This window comes from Pseudorasbora parva, chromosome 21 (assembly GCF_024679245.1).
Source record: "Pseudorasbora parva isolate DD20220531a chromosome 21, ASM2467924v1, whole genome shotgun sequence".
In the NCBI taxonomy this organism is placed as follows: domain Eukaryota; kingdom Metazoa; phylum Chordata; class Actinopteri; order Cypriniformes; family Gobionidae; genus Pseudorasbora; species Pseudorasbora parva.
The window spans coordinates 37,729,118-37,748,258 of NC_090192.1; the positions used below are offsets into that span (position 1 = coordinate 37,729,118).

General features: G+C 40.1%; 1 protein-coding gene across 1 annotated transcript in view; it reads left to right on the plus strand.

The window, feature by feature from the left end:
- Positions 1-18,923, plus strand: part of c21h10orf90 (chromosome 21 C10orf90 homolog) — a 32,088-nt gene extending 13,165 nt beyond the window's left edge. Inside the window, exons 5-11 of the mRNA XM_067429593.1 lie at positions 1,568-2,501; positions 8,871-9,005; positions 9,361-9,512; positions 11,030-11,177; positions 11,856-11,919; positions 12,850-12,970; positions 16,196-18,923. Coding sequence (XP_067285694.1) covers positions 1,568-2,501; positions 8,871-9,005; positions 9,361-9,512; positions 11,030-11,177; positions 11,856-11,919; positions 12,850-12,970; positions 16,196-16,237 — 1,596 coding nt within the window. The 3' untranslated portion in view covers positions 16,238-18,923. The remainder of the gene's footprint in view (positions 1-1,567; positions 2,502-8,870; positions 9,006-9,360; positions 9,513-11,029; positions 11,178-11,855; positions 11,920-12,849; positions 12,971-16,195) is intronic.
- The last annotated feature ends 218 nt before the right edge of the window (positions 18,924-19,141 follow it).

Sequence of the window (19,141 nt, forward strand, 5' to 3'; positions counted from 1 at the left end):
GTTAATGCAGCCTAACAATCAGTCAATTAAATTGAATAATGAAAGTTAAAAATGTTCTATGTGTATGCCATAGTAAAGAGATGTGTTTTTAGTCTAGATTTAAACTGACAGAGTGTGTCTGCTTCCCGAACAATGCTAGGAAGACTATTCCACAGTTTAGGAGCTAAATAGGAAAATGATCGACCGCCTGCAGTTGATTTAGATATTCTAGGTATTATCAACTGGCCAGAGTTTTGAGAACGCAATAGACGTGATGGAGTATAATGCGTTAAGAGCTCGCTTAAGTACCGGGGAGCTAAACTATTTAGTGCTTTGTAAGTAATAAGCAAGATTTTAAAATGTATACAATGTTTAATAGGGAGCCAGTGCAGTGTTGACAGAACTGGACTAATATGATCATACTTCCTGGTTCTAGTAAGAACTCTAGCTGCTGCATTTTGGACTAGCTGGAGTTTGTTTATTAAGCGAGCAGGGCAACCACCCAGTAGAGCATTACAATAATCTAGCCTTGAGCTCATGAACGCATGTACTAACTGTTCAGCATTTTGCATTGAAAGCATGTGCCGTAATTTAGATATATTTTTAAGATGATAGAATGCGGTTTTACAGATGCTAGAAACGTGGCTTTCAAATGAAAGATTGGTATCAAAGAGCACACCCAGGTTCAGATTACATTGTGGGGACCAAATGTCCACATAAGGATAGGTCAAATGTCCCCATAAGGATAGTAAAACCTGAGATTACCTACATTGTAGGGACCAGCCAGCGGTCCCCACTTTTCAAAAGGCTTATAAATCATACAGGATGAGTTTAAAAAAAAAAAAGTAAAAATGCAGAATGTTTCCTGCGATGGGTAGGTTTAGGGGCAGGGTGTGTGTGTGTGTGTGTGTGTGTGTGTGTGTGTGTGTGTGTGTGTGTGTGTGTGCGTGCGTGCGTGTGTGTGTGTGCTTGGGGTTCAGGTAAACCCTATGTTACAGGGACAAAATGTCCCCACAAAGATGACATCTTTTGCCCCCCTGAGGAAAACACCTTAAGCCTGTAATTTTGGCCACGATTCGGCCGCCTGAGACACATTTTGCAAATCATAAAAGATTTCTTTGATCCTAAGTCTTTGGGTGATGGGTATGTTTAGAATTATGGCATAGAATATACAGTGTGCACTGTATAATAATCATGTCTATGGAATGTCCTCGTAAAATATAAAAACCTAACGTGTATTTACACACCATGGTACTGAATGAGCTGTTTTTATGTTCAAATGCTCAAGGTCTCTATTTTGGTCTTACCTAGTCTTGCTGATATTGAGGCATTTGTGTTCAGATTAAAACTCTCCTGTGATTTTCGTAATATAACAAAGAAGTGCCTCAAATTCCAACTTAATTGAACCTAACCAAATTGCCCCCAAGTTCTCCGACACTGATGCGGTTGCTATGGAGACGCACGGGTTCGGAACTCGGCGAGTTGCTGTAATGTGGATTCCGCAAGCATTATTGTGCATGCCGGAGGCAGAAATAACCTCTTTCATGCACACAAAGCCCAATTCAAGGGATTTTGTTTTTGTTTCCAGGCTTCGGGATCCGAGAGCTCAGAGGGAGATCGAAATGGACTGCAGGCCTGGAATCCTAAAGCCAATTTGACCAGCAAGGTGGAAACGGACCAGTCTCAGCTTCATCCCGGCAACTCAGCATTTAAAGATCTTGCATGCAGACGCGGAAGTGCACCAGAAGCATTCAGCCCCTCAATATCATCCATCACTATCACTTCCAGGAAGGTCACACACACTTCCAGTCTTCCGAATTCCGGGCATCTGAGCCCAATAGAGATGAACGACCTCTCCGTCGAGCGAAGAAAAGCCCTAGTGGTCAAAGTCACCGAACAGCGGACGAAAAGCACTAGCAGCCATGCTGTCGCGCTGACCCCTGGCTGTAATCATGAAGAGACTGACCACGGCGTGGTACTGAGGAGAAAGGCAACCATTGTGAAAATGACAGAACAGAAAGAGCATTTCAGTCGAGGAAAGCCCAATACATCTCATTACAGACACAGCTACACTGAAGGACTCAAAACCAATGAATCTAAAGTCAATCCCTCGCCCTTAAACCGAGCACTAACTGTATCTTTAGAGCCAGGCGAAAACCAATGGAAGTCTCAGCACAGATCCAGCCTGTCTCTTTACCTCAACAACCCCAAAGAAAACAGTACAGAAGTGGAGACCATTAAGCACAAGACACTTCGAAGGCCTCTCAGCTGCGACGCAAGCTTGTTTAACCGCACAGAACTTGGCGCAAATGCAGTTACAGATCCAGCGTTTCACAACAAGAGCCCTCCTGTTCCCCAGAAGACAAATATTGACCTTGTTAGTTCCAGCAGCAGTGAAGCAAGAAGGCGTTCGACCTCCAGCTGCGAAAACAGGAGCTCAAGGAAAGAGGGATTTGAGTGGGATCGAGCGTTTGAGGAACCTATTTCAGAAACAAAACCTCTCACGCTCCTAAAAGTGGCAGGTACGAGCAGAACCTCGGTGGATATCCGGCAGTGCACGCACAGGAACACACTGTAGGCTAAGGCCGCGCTGCGCTTCTTTGATGTTTAATAGATGAGTATTATCGTGTGTGAGAGCAGAGGTTTTTAATTGAAGCTTTTCACAGCAGATAGACATTTATGCGGCGGACTGCCCTGAAACGGGGGATTTCTCTCCTGTCTCTCTCTTTCTGTCATGCGTTTTCTCATCTTTTCATTTTCCCACGCATCCCTTTGCATGCATAATCTATTTCTACCCCGCTTTCAATACCGGTTTTTGAGCTTCCGTGGGAATTTAGAGCTGCTACACATGGAGAAAAATCAGACAGCCGCCCAAGTACACACACATTTAACTATCTGAGGACACGCACTACACGACTATTGTTTGAAATGAAGTCATTTATGATTACATCAGACTTCGACAAGCTCAAAGAAAATCTTTATAATTCTTTCCAAGTTATTATTTACTTTATATTGGATTAGATTTTTAGGATGTTTGCGGGTCATTTTTTCGGAGTGTCTATTTACACCAAGTGCAAGTAGCGGGCCTTGTTGGCAAGTGCTATTCACAATTTCCACAATGCCTGGTTGGGCCAAACAAGATTTCAATGTCTTCTGTGGTGCAGTCAGCAAAGATTCAGGTTTTGACGTGATCGACTCGGGTTCGAATCCACCTTTTGCAGAGCTCACTCTTCTCCCTTTTCCCATCACATCGGAAAGGCATTTACTTTCAAGAAAAAATAAGAAAAATTAATTAAAATAAAAGTTCTTAATGAAATGCTTAATAATAATAAAAGATTTATTGGGTATGGTTAAGGGTAGGGAGGGCTTTTATTGTCCCATTAAGGCGGCATCCATTTAATAATTTTAATAAATATAATTATTTACACTGTTATTATTGTATCCTGTTAATGTACAACAATACTGAGGTCCAAATAGTTGCCTATGTATTAGGGCTGGGATTCGATTCCAAAAAGAATCGATTTCTCGATTCCAAGGCGTTGGGAATCGATTCCATCGCGGGGAATCGACTCCTCTTTATTCACTTGTCTCTCGCTTACTAATAATGATTGGAAGTCTATTTAATTTTTGCAAAAGGTTCTTTTGAACAGTTAGTTTCAATTAACGAGTTAAAAATAAAGCAATTCAGCGTTTTGTTTTTTTGCGTCATTGATGACGTCACTAGAACGTAATTCTAACTACTTATTTTTATGGTTTGAAACGTTCAAATCAAGCCATATGTGAACGCATATCGCTGATTATTACTATACCTTTCATTCACTTAGTTTAATAGTGTTTATTGTCATTGTTTCCTTCTGTGATCCTGCATCGTGGACAAGTTTGCTACATTTTGCACACAAAAACTCCATCATTTTAAATTGTGAAATGGTTCTGTTGTCCACAACGGTAGATTTTGAGCGCTGCTTACAGATGCAATTTTCTATTTTCTTTTCTTTTCTTAAATCCATTGATAACTGAAAGAAAATGCGCCTAGACTAGAGTAGGGAAGAGCAGGGGTGAAAGTACAATTTTTCAGAAAAACGCACTTTTATAAGAAAATATTTTAGACATTGATATACATTTGCTCTGGCCAATAACTCACAAGTTATTGACCGAGTCTAATTTGGCTATAGTAATGAACGCAACTTGCTCGCGCATCTGATTGACAAATAAACTGCGCACTCTTATATTATTGTTTTTGTTAATATTGTGGTTATTTTGCCTCGTACATTCTGTGCAAAAGCACTTATTTGAATGTAGTCTGCCAAAATGTATCTGCCAAAATAAAGTATAAATTGTATGTAATTACTATTTACACATAGCAAAGAACTGCTTGTGGTGTAAAAAGAACATATAACTATTTTCACAGTAGCATCTACAGCTATTTGCACTTGGTGTAAATAACATCTATCGCTATTTGCGCTTAGTGTACATAGCAATTATCACTCAGAAAATATGCTATTGTCACTTAATAGTCAAATTTTCACTCAAATAGCCGCCATCTATTTTTTTTCCCTCCAGAAAATTTTGGATTTTTGAAAAAAACGGAAGTAATATTTAGAGATTTTTAAAGACAAAAACATGATAAATTGTCATTATTTTGTTTCACATATGTGCTTAAAAGTTTACAGTACTGTCCTGAATAAGATGTTTTACATAAAAGATGTTTACATATAGTCCACATGAAAAAAAAAAAATATATATGAAATTAAAAATTATAAAAATGACCCCGTTCAAAAGTTAAAATTGTATTGAATTTGAAGATCAATGTAAATTGTGCTTACCGTAATTTGTCTTCCAGAAGAAGAAAAAACATGTAGGTATCTTCTGTTGCTTCTGAAGGTCAGCACTAAATAAAAAAATATATATATTTAAACAAAATAAGAAACATTTGGACATATTCATCCTGTTCAAAAGATGCTGGAAAACTGAAGAGCATTGGTCAGTTTAACTGCTCAGGACTAAAGAGACTCAAGAACAACCATCACAACACACAAAAACAGTCGTGATTCATCAGGGAACGACACACACTATAAAGAATCAGTGGTTCATAAACTTTTGAACAAAGTCATTTTAATAAATTCAACTATTATTTTGTCTTGTGGACTATATTTATATATATATATATATATATATATATATATATATATATATATATATATATATATATATATATATACAGGGAGTGCAGAATTATTAGGCTTATAATATAATATTTAACTTATAATATAAGTTGTATTTTTGAGGATTAATTTTATTATTGAACAACAACCATGTTCTCAATGAACACAAAAAACTCATTAATATCAAAGCTGAATATTTTTTGAAGTTTTAGTTTTTAGTTTTAGCTATTTTAGGGGGATATCTGTGTGTGCAGGTGACTATTACTGTGCATAATTATTAGGTAACTTAACAAAAAACAAATGTATACCCATTTCAATTATTTATTTTTACCAGTGAAACCAATATAACATCTCAACATTCACAAATATACATTTCTCAGGACACAGCACAGAAACAGCTTTGGTCAGGGTCACAAACGATCTTTTGATGGCGGCAGATGCTGGTTCCCCATCCCTTCTCATCCTCCTGGACTTAACTGCAGCTTTTGATACAGTTGACCATAACATCCTCCTTCACCGTTTACATTCCACCATTGGTCTCTCTGACTCGGTCCACAACTGGTTTTCTTCTTATCTCACTGGGAGAACTGAATATGTTGCGTTAGGAGAAGCTACATCCCTGTCACACAATGTCACCTGCGGTGTCCCTCAAGGCTCTGTGCTCGGACCCACCCTGTTCATACTCTACATGCTCCCCCTTGGCCCATCAACCGGCATGGGATTTCTTTTCACTGCTATGCTGATGACACTCAACTTTACTTTAGGACAAGTTCATCTCCCTCTGCTGACCTCACACCATCCACTTTGATCACTTGCCTGGATGAGATAAAGGCGTGGATAAAGCAAAACTTTCTGCAGCTAAACAGCTCCAAAACTGAAGCTATCCTAGTCGGCACTCCACTTCAGGTCCAGAAGTCCGTTATCACCAGCATTGCTTTCTCTGATCAGGTCATTCCTCTTTCCACTTCAGTCACAAATCTGGGGGTCAGAATGGAATCACAGCTTACTTTTGAAGCGCACATCAAACACCTGTGTAAGACCTCCTTCTTCCACCTCAGAAACATTGCCAAACTTCGTCCCATTCTATCACTGGCAGATGCGGAGAAGCTTGTCCATGCCTTTATCTCCTCCAGGCTGGACTACTGCAATGCGCTCCTTATTGGCATCCCTAGCAAAAATCTCCAGAGGCTGCAGTGTATTCAGAACAGTGCTGCTAGGATCCTCATGAGGGTGCGCAAATACGACCATATCACCCCCATTCTAAAATCACTCCACTGGCTTCCTGTGTCGTTCAGGATCGAGTACAAGATCTCTCTCCTTACCCACCAGTGCATCCATGGTGATGCTCCCTCCTATCTTAAGGAACTCCTCACCACACCAACAGCCACTCGTAACCTCCGCTCTGTTTCGCTGTATCGCCTCAAAACTCCCACAGCCAATCTCCGTACTATGGGGGATCGGGCCTTCTGCTCTTCAGCCCCCAGTCTGTGGAATGCTCTCCCTGACCACCTGCGGACTCCACAGACTATAGATACTTTTAAGCGTGGTCTTAAAACCCACCTTTTTAGCAGAGCTTTTAATTGACTTGCTACTTGTTTAATTTATTTTATTTTATTTTTCGGTTTTATTTATTTATTGTTGTTGATTGTTTTGTTTGTTTTTTAATTTCTGTAGCACTTTGAGATTTTGTTTAATATAAAGTGCATTATAAATAAAATTTATTATTATTTATTATTATTATTTCTGACATTCAAAAACCAAACAAAAACAAATCAGTGACCAATATAGCCACCTTTCTTTGCAAGGACACTCAAAAGCCTGCCATCCATGGATTCTGTCAGTGTTTCGATCTGTTCACCATCAACATTGCGTGCAGCAGCAACCACAGCCTCCCAGACACTGTTCAGAGAGGTGTACTGTTTTCCCTCCTTGTAAATCGCACATTTGATGATGGACCACAGGTTCTCAATGGGGTTCAGATCAGGTGAACAAGGAGGCCATATCATTAGATTTTCTTCTTTTATACCCTTTTTTGCCAGCCACGCTGTGGAGTACTTGGACGCGTGTGATGGAGCATTGTCCTGCATGAAAATCATGTTTTTCTTGAAGGATGCAGACTTCTTCCTGTACCACTGCTTGAAGAAGGTGTCTTCCAGAAACTGGCAGTAGGACTGGGAGTTGAGCTTGACTCCATCCTCAACCCGAAAAGGCCCCACAAGCTCATCTTTGATGATACCAGCCCAAACCAGTACTCCACCTCCACTTTGCTGGCGTCTGAGTCGGACTGGAGCTCTCTGCCCTTTACCAATCCAGCCACGGGCCCATCCATCTGGCCCATCAAGACTCACTCTCATTTCATCAGTCCATAAAACCTTAGAAAAATCAGTCTTGAGATATTTCTTGGCCCAGTCTTGACGTTTCAGCTTGTGTGTCTTGTTCAGTGGTGGTCGACTTTCTGCCTTTCTTACCTTGGCCATGTCTCTGAGTATTGCACACCTTGTGCTTTTGGGCACTCCAGTGATGTTGCAGCTCTGAAATATGGCCAAACTGGTGGCAAGTGGCATCTTGGCAGCTGCACGCTTGACTTTTCTCAGTTCACGGGCAGTTATTTTGCGCCTTGGTTTTTCCACACGCTTCTTGCGACCCTGTTGACTATTTTGAATGAAACGCTTGATTGTTCGATGATCACGCTTCAGAAGCTTGGCTATTTTAAGACTGATGCATCCCTCTGCAATATATCTCACTATTTTTGACTTTTCTGAGCCTGTCAAGTCCTTCTTTTGACCCATTTTGCCAAAGGAAAGGAAGTTGCCTAATAATTATGCACACCTGATATAGGGTGTTGATGTCATTAGACCACACCCCTTCTCATTACAGAGATGCACATCACCTAATATGCTTAATTGGTAGTAGGCTTTCCAGCCTATACAGCTTGGAGTAAGACAGCATGCATAACGAGGATGATGTGGTCAAAATACTCATTTGCCTAATAATTCTGCACTCCCTGTATATATGAAGAATATATTATTCAGGACAGTACTAAATAAAAAGATATATTTATTTTTTATGGTCCTTATTTTGTTAGTTAACATTTTGCAGATTCTAGCCTATGCAGATTCTGCAATGGGTGTGCAAAACCACTGAATATCCTAGCTCATTATATCCAGGGATCATTGGCTTTAAACGTTTTGAAAATCCTTGCTCTACACTGTAAAAATTATATGTTCAATAAGTTATGACAACATATGTGTTTACATTGTTTTAACTCATCAAAATAAGTTAAGAAATGTTAAACTTTTTTTTATTAGTTATACAAGATGTAACTAATTTTTTAAAGTCAGTTTAACATAATTTAAGTTGAAATAACTTAAACATCCAAGTCGATTGTACTGCAAAAGTTCAAAATTTGCCTTTTTTTACAGTGTATGTTTACTGTAGGTGTCCAAAGGCCGAGAACATATTCTACACAAGTATGCTAATGCCGACATGAACATAAAGAATAAAAGCGCAATCTCGAGTTTAACATTGCAAATAAGTCAGTACTTTAGTGTTAAAGTTTTGTTTTATCCTAGCAGAAGTGTATAGCGTTCTGCCATAGGATGTAGCATACTCGCATAACTTACATTTGTGAATACATCCGCTGTCATAGCCAGAAGTGTTTGCATTGTACACGTGGAGTGTGTTTCAGGCCTCCGGACTCCGGATGACGCACGCTCTCTTTGTTCTTAGATAACTCGCCTCATCTCAGCGCAGACGCCGTCCTGGCCCTGAACGCCGCCGCGGTTATCGCCAACATAAAGCTGCAGGCCCAGCAGAGACAGAAGGATGAGCAGAGACCAACTACATCCCACACAGCAACAGCAGGTACGCCTGATCTCTCCTGACCTTTGGCTTCCTCAAACACAAACTTCACTTGAAACACACTGACATTTAGCAAGATGAGGGGATTTTATATAGACAACACAGAGAAATCGATGTCTTTACACTCTGGACATGTTGGTATGGTTCAGCTCAACTCAAAACACTTGGAGTTTTTCCTGGATTCCTCTAGTGAGCTCTTGCAAGAATTTCTGCCCATGCTGAGCATTGCATTGGTCACTTATGAGGTTTCATGACCGTTGTGATGCTGCTTGTAGACAGCTTGCTAGGTTTTGTGACAGAGCTCATGTATTTCATAACTAAAGATGTGTGTTTTCCTCTTAATCTGTGTCTTTAACAGAGGATAGAGGGAATAGTGAACACCGAGAGCTCAGAGAAGAGGCTGCTGGTGCTGATGATGGGAAGAACAAAACGCCTCCCGCTGGTCCATGTGTGGAGTTTGTTCCGTTTGAGTCCCCAAATGTCCCTCCTAAAACTGCCTTGTCACTTAGCGTGAGTTACTCTTCTGTTGTTTGAAGGTACTACAGCCCTAAAATAATAAATGAGAGATTACACATTATTTTTACAGTTAACTTAGTTACATTGTGCTTACTCATATACTGTATAGCCTTAGTAAAATTAATGAACTACATGTACTTGCTATAGAGAATTAGGGTTAGGGTTTGGGTTAGGGTTAGTTACTTGTGATTATGCATCATTTACTGTTATTACTAAAGTAAGTACATGTAGAAATGTGTAACTTCCACCTAAAAGTAGGACATGATGCAATAGATGTTTATTGTTTCAAATAAAGCTATTTATACTATTTTATATAGCCTAATTTAACATTTTAGAATAGTGATATACTTAATTGTGAATGATTTTGGCCTCTAAAATATAGAAACTCAGGGTGAAAACAGTATTTTAAATGTTAACATTTACATAATTGTAAACTGAAAATCAAGAGAACAATTTTAATGATTTGTTTTTCAATTGTAGCTTTAAAAAAAAAAAGCTAAAACAAATTTGATATCGTTTTGTGGGCAAGTGTTCATTTTTCCTTCTTTGCAACCATACAATTTGCGTTTCAAGAAATAGTTAATAAAGAAATGTATATTTTATAATACAATAATTTCCATATAGGCCTACTATTTTAATAATAATTTATTTTTTACTTCAGTAAAATGACATATTGTTATTAATTGCGATGGCAGCCACAGTACAACGGCGCCAGTGGGCTCACCACACATCAGCAATAGGTGGAGAGGAGAGAGGGGGATAGAGCCAAATCAGTGGATGGGGATTATTAGGAGGCCATGATTGGTAAGGGCCAATGGGGGGAATTTGGCCAGGACACCGGAGTTACACCCCCACTCTTTACGAATATGCTTGCCATGGGATTTTTAATGACCACAGAGAGTCAGGACCTCAGTTTAACCTCTCACCCGGAGGACAGTGCTTGTTACAGTACAGTGTCCCCATCACAATTCTCCAAATACTGGGGTGTTAGGACCCACACAGACCACAGGTTGAGCACCCCCTGCTGGCCTCACTAACAGCAGCAACCTAGTTTTCCCAGTTGGTCTCCCACTCCCATCCAGGTACTGACCAGGCTCAGCCCTGACAGATGGAGATTGTCTAAAATAAGCTCAAAGTGATAGTTCAGCCAAACTGATCATTTTAAATTTGTCATCATATAGGCTACACATACAATGTTCACTTTTGGGCGAACTATTACTTTAAATAGCTTCTGGGTCCACGTTGGACCAGCACGATTATCAGCTTGTCATACCGCCTTTAACATTTGGTAGACCGACCGACATAGTAGTTAGTCAACCAGCTAATGACTATCTTGATCATCTAAAACACGGCTGCCATCTTAAAGTCTCTCCATGTGGCTCATTGCTGTCTGCGGGAAACAATTGAGATTGCATTTGTGATTTTACTAACGTAGTGTTGAACATCTTGATTCCCAAATTCGTATTGAACTGCTATTTCGGGCCTTTAATGCGTTGGCTCTGTGTGTTCAGGAGGCTTTAGCGACCAGACGGCCTGATTTTATCCAGCGCTCACAGGCCAGAGTTCGAGCCCTGGAGTGGAGGTCGCAGGAGAGGCAGAAAGCGCAGAGCTCACCTCAGAAGCCCGAGCCCGCCGGCATCCAGCAGCAGCCGCGGCGAGGTGTGTGACACAGACTTGAAAATATCATGCCATTCATACCTGTTCAAACCCAGTCGAATGAACACTTTCATGTCCTCAATATTGAGACTATATTTATCAAATCAATATCTGAAATCAGAACAGGGAATTTTCTGAACACTGGAGAAACATTATTCAGTCAGTCGCTGTTATAAGGCCAATGTTAAAAGACAGGAAACATCGACCCCATCTGGTCAGACATTGCAATTGCAGCAAAATATATCTTGTGGAAACAATAGACCAAACTGAATCTGAGTGGCTGTAAACATGGACAACTCGATGCATATACAAATTTGACTATTAATATATCATAAATATATAAAAAATAAAATAAAGGAAAGGTGTAGTTTAAATAACAGCTGATGGAGATCTGTGGCACCTTTTTGAGTTCAGTGTGTATGATTATTCCTGCATTTCACTTTAGGGCAAATTATGTAAGCAGAAGACTTCTTGCTTCTTGTGATAAATAAAGTAATTTTTCAAAATGAGCGTTTTAATAATGCAAGGGTCTGCCCATTTATTTTCTGGTTTCCAAAACAATCTGAAGTTGATGGTTGAGCAATATTTAATCATGGACTCTATTGAAACATTTATTGTGTGTGTGTGTGTGTGCGCGCGCGCGCGTGCGTGTGTGTGTGCGTGCGTGCGTGCGTCCTGCAGAAAGCCTTTTGAAATCCAAAGACAGAAGCATCATGGAAAAGGGTCTACAGCTGCTGTCCAGGAGGTAAAATAACATGCCAGTTCCTGTTTTGTAAAACACCTTTCCTGCTTTATTTCTCTCACACAGACACAAACACCTGTATCAGTTCTATCTGTATTGAAGGTGTTGTGTGTGGCTGCAGGGTTTTGCTGTCCTGATTGTGCTTTTCACAGCTTGTTTATTTTGCTGCGGCTGAATAAAACCCTTATCCGATTAGATCTGGTCTCACTGCTTCCAAATTAAACCTCCTTGATGAATGGCTGGATGGGTTCTGCACGAATGAGTGGCCATGTTCAGAAGTTTGATTTAAGCCATGGATGTGGTGTGTGACTGAATAACACAGGCAGTTATGTCAGATAACGTTGTAAATATTCACTATTTCTTAATTCTGGCAACCACTCAAACTAAAAATAAAACAACCTAGCAACCATGCAGAACCACCCAGAACACCCCAAAAATCTGGCAACCCCAAATCACCCTAGCAACCACCTAACATACTCTAGAGCCAGAACACCCCTGGCCCTACTGGCAACTACCCAAAATAGCACAAAAACGCCATGAAACCCCCCCAAAAAACCTATCAATCACCTAATATACCCTAGCAACACTCTAGCAACCACCCAGAACACCCAACAACATTCCTGTAACCCTGCAAAATACCCTAAAAATATCAAGAATACACCCTCCCCCAAAAGCCCCAGCAACACTCTAGCAACCACCCAGAATACACAACAACATCCTAGTACACACCCAAATGATCATAGCAATCACCTGCAATCCCTAACAACACCCTAGCAACCATCCAGGAAACCCTGACAACATTCAACTAACCCTAGCCCTAACCCTGTAAAATACCCCCAAAACCCAACACTCTGTCCCTTTCTCTTTTGTCTTTGCATCAGTGCTCATGTATAGTATATGTCAAGCATGCTAACCCCGAGCTTTGATTGACAGGAATTATAACCAGCTCCCTGAAGTGAGGAAGAGGAGAGAGGAAGAAAAGAGAAAAAAAGACGAGGAGAAAAGAAAACTGGCATCTCGGACCAACAGGATGCGGGCAGAGCTCTTTAAAAAGGTATGAGGCCGCTGCTGTTTGTAGACATATTGGACTGATCTGAGAGCAGTTTAGAAGAGCAGTGAAGACAGATCTCAGATCAGCCCGAGGTCCATCTGTAATCATTACCGCACGGGTATGTATGCTCTCTCTCTCAGTGTGTGGGATTGAATTTTTGAGTCGCCGTTAACTGGTTCAACAAATTAGATTAATTCTCAGCATTAATCCTGAACGTGAAGCTTTTCCAATATGCCGTCAAGTGGTATTCGGTTATCTTAACAAAATTCTACTAATTCTATCGGATCGGAAAAGGACGACTTCTCTAAACCCGTTCCACCCCTTAAGCAGCCGGAATTGATTTTGCTGATGCATTTTGTTCCTAAACACCTCTTACTCTATTCCTGACAGAGAGCGATATTCAACACACAGGTATTGTCAGAAAACACACATTTCTAGGCCTGCCCACTCTGCACATCACACTGACCCGTAGCAATCAACTTAAAATGCTTCATTCTCTGTTATTTCATTTAAATGTATATATATATATATATATATATACACACACACACACACACACACACACACACACACACACACACACATCTGGTTAACTATCTTTGTGGGGACTCTCCACATTCTACTCCCCCTTACACTGCCATGACCCTAAACCTACCCATCACAGAAAGCATTCTGCATTTTTACTTTCTCAAAAAAACTCATCCTGTATGATTTTTAAGCATTTTGAAAAGTGGGGAACGCTGACTGTTCCCCACAATATAGGTAATCTCAGGTTTTACTATCCTTATGGGGACAAGGGCACACACACACACACACACACACACACACACACACACACACACACACACACACACACACACACACACACACACACACACACACGCACACACAAATGACCTCATTTAGGGTAAATGTCATACTTTTCGTACACCAGATGGTGCTATGGGCCAGAGTATCAGTGTAGTCTGTTAAAAAACTGCCACTGACTGTCTGAAACTGAGCCAACATAAAAAATTGAAGAATCTCCAAGGCACTCGGGAAATGTAGAAAAAATTAAAAAGCCTTTTCACAGGCACACACAAATGTAATATGGCAACTCTTTCAACAGTTTAATAATGATATTAGTTATGCTGTTCTTAACATGCTCGAAGTTTCATCCTCAGGCTTATTTTTATACTTCATATTCTGGCATCATGAGGGAATAAGAAAATAACATTTAGTTGTTGATGATGATGGTGGTGGTGTGTATACGTAGGTGTGTATGTGAGAGACGAATAATAGGAAAATATTCTGTGTGCAAAAGTGTGTGTGTGTTCGTTTTGAATGCTGTCTGGTTGGCAGTGCTCTAAGAGCTTCATTGTGCTGTGTGTGTGCATGTGTGTGTGTATATGTGTGTGTGTAGAGCTACTGTTCACAAAAACGACCACCCAGTCACTGCCAATGATGCCATGGCACATGATAACACACACAGATACAAATTTAGACAATAAAATCATTGCCAACCAGTATGTGTGTGTCTGTCTGTCATGAGGCTGGGTGCTTTTCCCATGTTTCCTCTCTGTTTCTCCCTCTCTTACATGGGTGATTCTTAAACATACACTATAGTGACAAAAGTTTTAGAACTCCTGCCTTTACATGCACATGAACTTTAATGACATCCCATTCTTAATCTGTAGGGTTTAATATGGAGTTGTCCCACCCTTTGCAGCTCTAACAGCTTCAACTCTTCTGGGAAGGGGATTTCTGGGGATTTCTGGCCATTCTTCTAGAAGCGCATTAGTGAGGTCAGGCACTGATGTTGGACAAGAAGGCCTGGTTTGCAGTCTCCGCTCTAATTCATCCCAAAGGTGTTCTATCGGGTTGAGCTCAGGACTCTGTGCAGGCCAGTCAAGTTCCTCCACACCAAACTCACTCATCCATGTGTTTATGGACCGACGCTTTGTGTGCAGTCATGTTGGAACAGAAAGGGTCCATTCCCAAACTGTTCCGACAAAGTTGGAGTATGAAACCCCTGAAAAACAACCCCACACCATAACCACCCACCCACCAAACTTTACACTTAGGACAATGCAGTCAGGAAAGTACTGTTCTCCCAGCAACCACCAAACCCAGACTCATCCATGGGATTGTCAGACAGAGAAGCGTGATTGGTCACTCAGAGAACACGTCTCACTGCTCTAGAGTCCAGTGGCGGCTGCTTTACTCCACTGCATACAACGCTTTGCACTTGGTGATGTAAGGCTTGGATGAGCTGTTCGGCCATGGAAACCCATTCCATGAAAGTCTCTACGCTCTGTTCTTGAGCTCATCTGCAGACCACACAAAGTTTGAAGGTCTGTAGATATTGACTACTAACAGTTGAGCATGGAATATTTAGTTGTGAGGAAATGTCAGGAATGGACTTATTGCACAGGCGGGAACCTATCAAGGCCCCATCCAGGTTGGCCCCATCGAACATTACAAATGTTTGTAGAATGTTGGCCCCATCCAACATTACAAATGTTTGTAGAAGCGTCTGCATGCCTAGTGCTTGATTTTATTCACCTGTGGCCATGAAGTGATTGGAGCACCTGAATTCAGTGATTTCGAGGGGTGTCCCAATACTTTTAGCAATATAGTGTACGTCTACATGATGAACATTTATCTCATATACTGAGAGATCTGATCACGGCCTTGATCAACCTTCATTAGGAATAATATGTAACCTTGTGCATATTCTGATACTGCATATGCATGTGATGGTGATAAGAAATTGATTGATTCTGAATTAAAATTCTAGATAACCAGTTTGGTCGCAATCTCTAACAGATTAGAGTTCCTCTCCGATTACTAAATTATTAAATTAATATAATTTCCTTCACAAACTAATCGTTTAAATACAAAAAAGTGCAATGTGTAAGAACTTAATCTTGTGAAGTTAAATATTGTAATATGATTTTAACACATTTTGCAAATGTTTCACAGAAAAGAAAAGTCTTGGTGGAGAACAAGCCGAGAATGAAATTCTTTCTAATTAAACCTTTCAACACTCAAAAGAGAAACAAAAGCTGAAATTGACTTTTAATATCTTTCTTAAAACTGCAATGATTGTTTTTTGAAAACACCCAGACATCCAGAATTAATTATGATGTGTTTCAACAAAAACATTTGGTGTGTTAAACCCATGCTGACCACAAATTATGGACATTTGGAATAAAACTGACAAAATGCTTTTTATTTTTTTTACAGAAACTTCTGGAGCAGATTTTGCAGAGAGGAGGAAATCACTGACACAGTCTTGGACTCGTGTTTCTTCTCACTCCACAGTTCTCATGCCGGGGCTTGAAAAATATGACATGACAACGGTGATAAATGTTATGGAATAGTTCCTCTCAGAATGAACGTGCCTAGTGCTGGATTACATCTCTATACATACACTACTAGTCAAAAGTGTGCAGTAAGTAAGGTTATTTAATGTTTTTGCACACCAAGGCTGCATGTATTTGATCAAAAAATACAGTAAAAACAGCAATATTATGAAATAAATTACAACTGTTTTCTATGTGAATATTTAAAAATTAAATGTATTCCTGTGATCAAAGCTGAATCCTTTCAGCATCATTACTCCAGTCTTCAGTGTCATATGATCCTTCAGAAATCATTCTAATATGATGATTTGCTGCTCAAGAAACATGTTTAGAGTGTCCAAACAACATCACATGACGTCTTTGACCATCAGGAGAGTCTTTTGGCTTCTTAGAGATGTTGAGCTGCCATATACACTTACCTAAAGGATTATTAGGAACACCTGTTCAATTTCTCATTAATGCAGTTATCTAATCAACCAATCACATGGCAGTTGCTTCAATGCATTTAGGGGTGTGGTCCTGGTCAAGACAATCTCCTGAACTCCAAACTGAATGTCAGAATGGGAAAGAAAGGTGAGTTAAGCTATTTTGAGCGTGGCATGGTTGTTGGTGCCAGACGGGCCGGTCTGAGTATTTCACAATCTGCTCAGTTACTGGGATTTTCACACACAACCATTTCTAGGGTTTACAAAGAATGGTGTGAAAAGGGAAAAACATCCAGTATGCGGGAGTCCTGTGGGAGAAAATGCCTTGTTGATGCTCGAGGTCAGAGGAGAATGGGCCGACTGATTCAAGCTGATAGAAGAGCAACTTTGACTGAAATAACCACTCGTTACAACCGAGGTATGCAGCAAAGCATTTGTGAAGCCACAACACGCACAACCTTGAGGCGGATGGGCTACAACAGCAGCAGACCCCACCGGGTAACACTCATCTCCACTACAAATAAGAAAAAGAGGCTACAATTTGCACAAGCTCACCAAAATTGGACAGTTGAAGACTGGAAAAATGTTGCCTGCTCAGATGAGTCTTGATTTCTGTTGAGACATTCAGATGGTAGAGTCAGAATTTGGCGTAAACAGAATGAGAACATGGATCCATCATGCCTTGTTACCACTGTGGTGTAATGGTGTGGGGAATGTTTTCTTGGCACACTTTAGGCCCCTTAGTGGCAATTGTGCATCGTATAAATGCCACGGCCTATCTGAGCATTGTTTCTGACCATGTCCATCCCTTTATGGCCTCCATGTACCCATCCTCTGATGGCTACTTCCAGCAGGATAATGCACCATGTCACAAAACTCAAATCATTTCAAATTGGTTTCTTGAACATGACAATGAGTTCACAGTACTAAAATGGCTCCCACAGTCACCAGATCTCAACCCAATAGAGCATCTTTGGGATGTGGTGGAACAGGAGCTTCGTGCCCTGGATGTGCATCCCACAAATCTCCATCAACTGCAAGATGCTCTCCTATCAATATGGGCCAACATTTCTAAAGAATGCTTTCAGCACCTTGTGTCCGATCATCTACAATGCCATGTAGAATTAAGGCAGTTCTGAAGGCGAAAGGGGGTCAAACAGCATTAGTATGGTGTTCCTAATAATCCTTTAGGTGAGTGTATGCACCATTCACACTCTCTGCGATGTCTACCTTCTGTCATACTACATTATGTAAAAGACAGGACATAAAAGAGAACATTACAACTCGCTAAAAGCCCAAACTCCAAAGAGCGGAACATTTGAAGACATTCTTAGAACACGAAGGTTCTTGCTCTCTGCCTTGCAGTCGTACACTCTGCAGGCTGATTATGACATCAGTAGCCTTTCTCTGTCCATGTCTCTCTGAGCCATTAGCCGGGAGAAAAAGGAATTTGACCCCATCTGAATAGGAATGCATCTCTAATGGAGTGGTTCACTCGCGCCGGGTGAAAGAGGCTTTTGTCCTCTCTTCGAACAAGCAAGACTATCCCACACGTGCCCGCCTAGACGGAACATGACTGTGCAATAGTCTACGAGTTATAAAATCGAAGTCTTGCAGTAAAACTTAACTCTAAATACCTTATATTAAGTCTTTTATTATGTTTGATTAATGAGTTACTTTATTTTTGGAGATCAAAACATTGCATGTGTGCTGGAGTCATATGTAGCTTTCTTTGTGAATGTGATGATGCATTTTAGGCCAGAATTTGCACAAGTACACAAAAATAGACGCAAATGCTCAAGCTATTTTTTTTATTTGTTATATTTGCATTTGAATCTCTTTCTAGAGATCACCTTCATTGAATACCTACATTTTTTAATGAACTCTTTTAAGGCAACCAGACAACTTTGTCAGTCGAACCCCTTTGACCTAAAAATTAAATTGACTTGAAGTCCGCATTTGCATGTACATGGATCTCTGATGATAATTAATACTTTAAATTTAAATGTATTTTTAATACTGTACATTTTTAAGTACAATGAACTTGGATGTTTAAGTTATTTCAACGTAAAGCAAGTTAAAGCATTGTCAAACATTTTACATGTTGTCATAACTTACTGATCATATTATTTTTTTTACAGTAGTCACTGACATGTCATGGAGATAAACAAATAAAATATTTAATATTTTTTGTGTTTTATTTAAATTCTTTTTTATTTTTTAATAATTTACTTTAAAGCTGCAGTCTGTAACTTTTTTGGGTTCAAAATCAAATTGAGCTTGTACATGAACAGCCAGTGTTCAAAACTATCTCCACCTTAGCCCGATTCACAACGTTAAGCCTGTAATAATGTGTTATAATTCGAGTGGTACAGGTGGATTTCAGCGGTGAATTCGAGCTT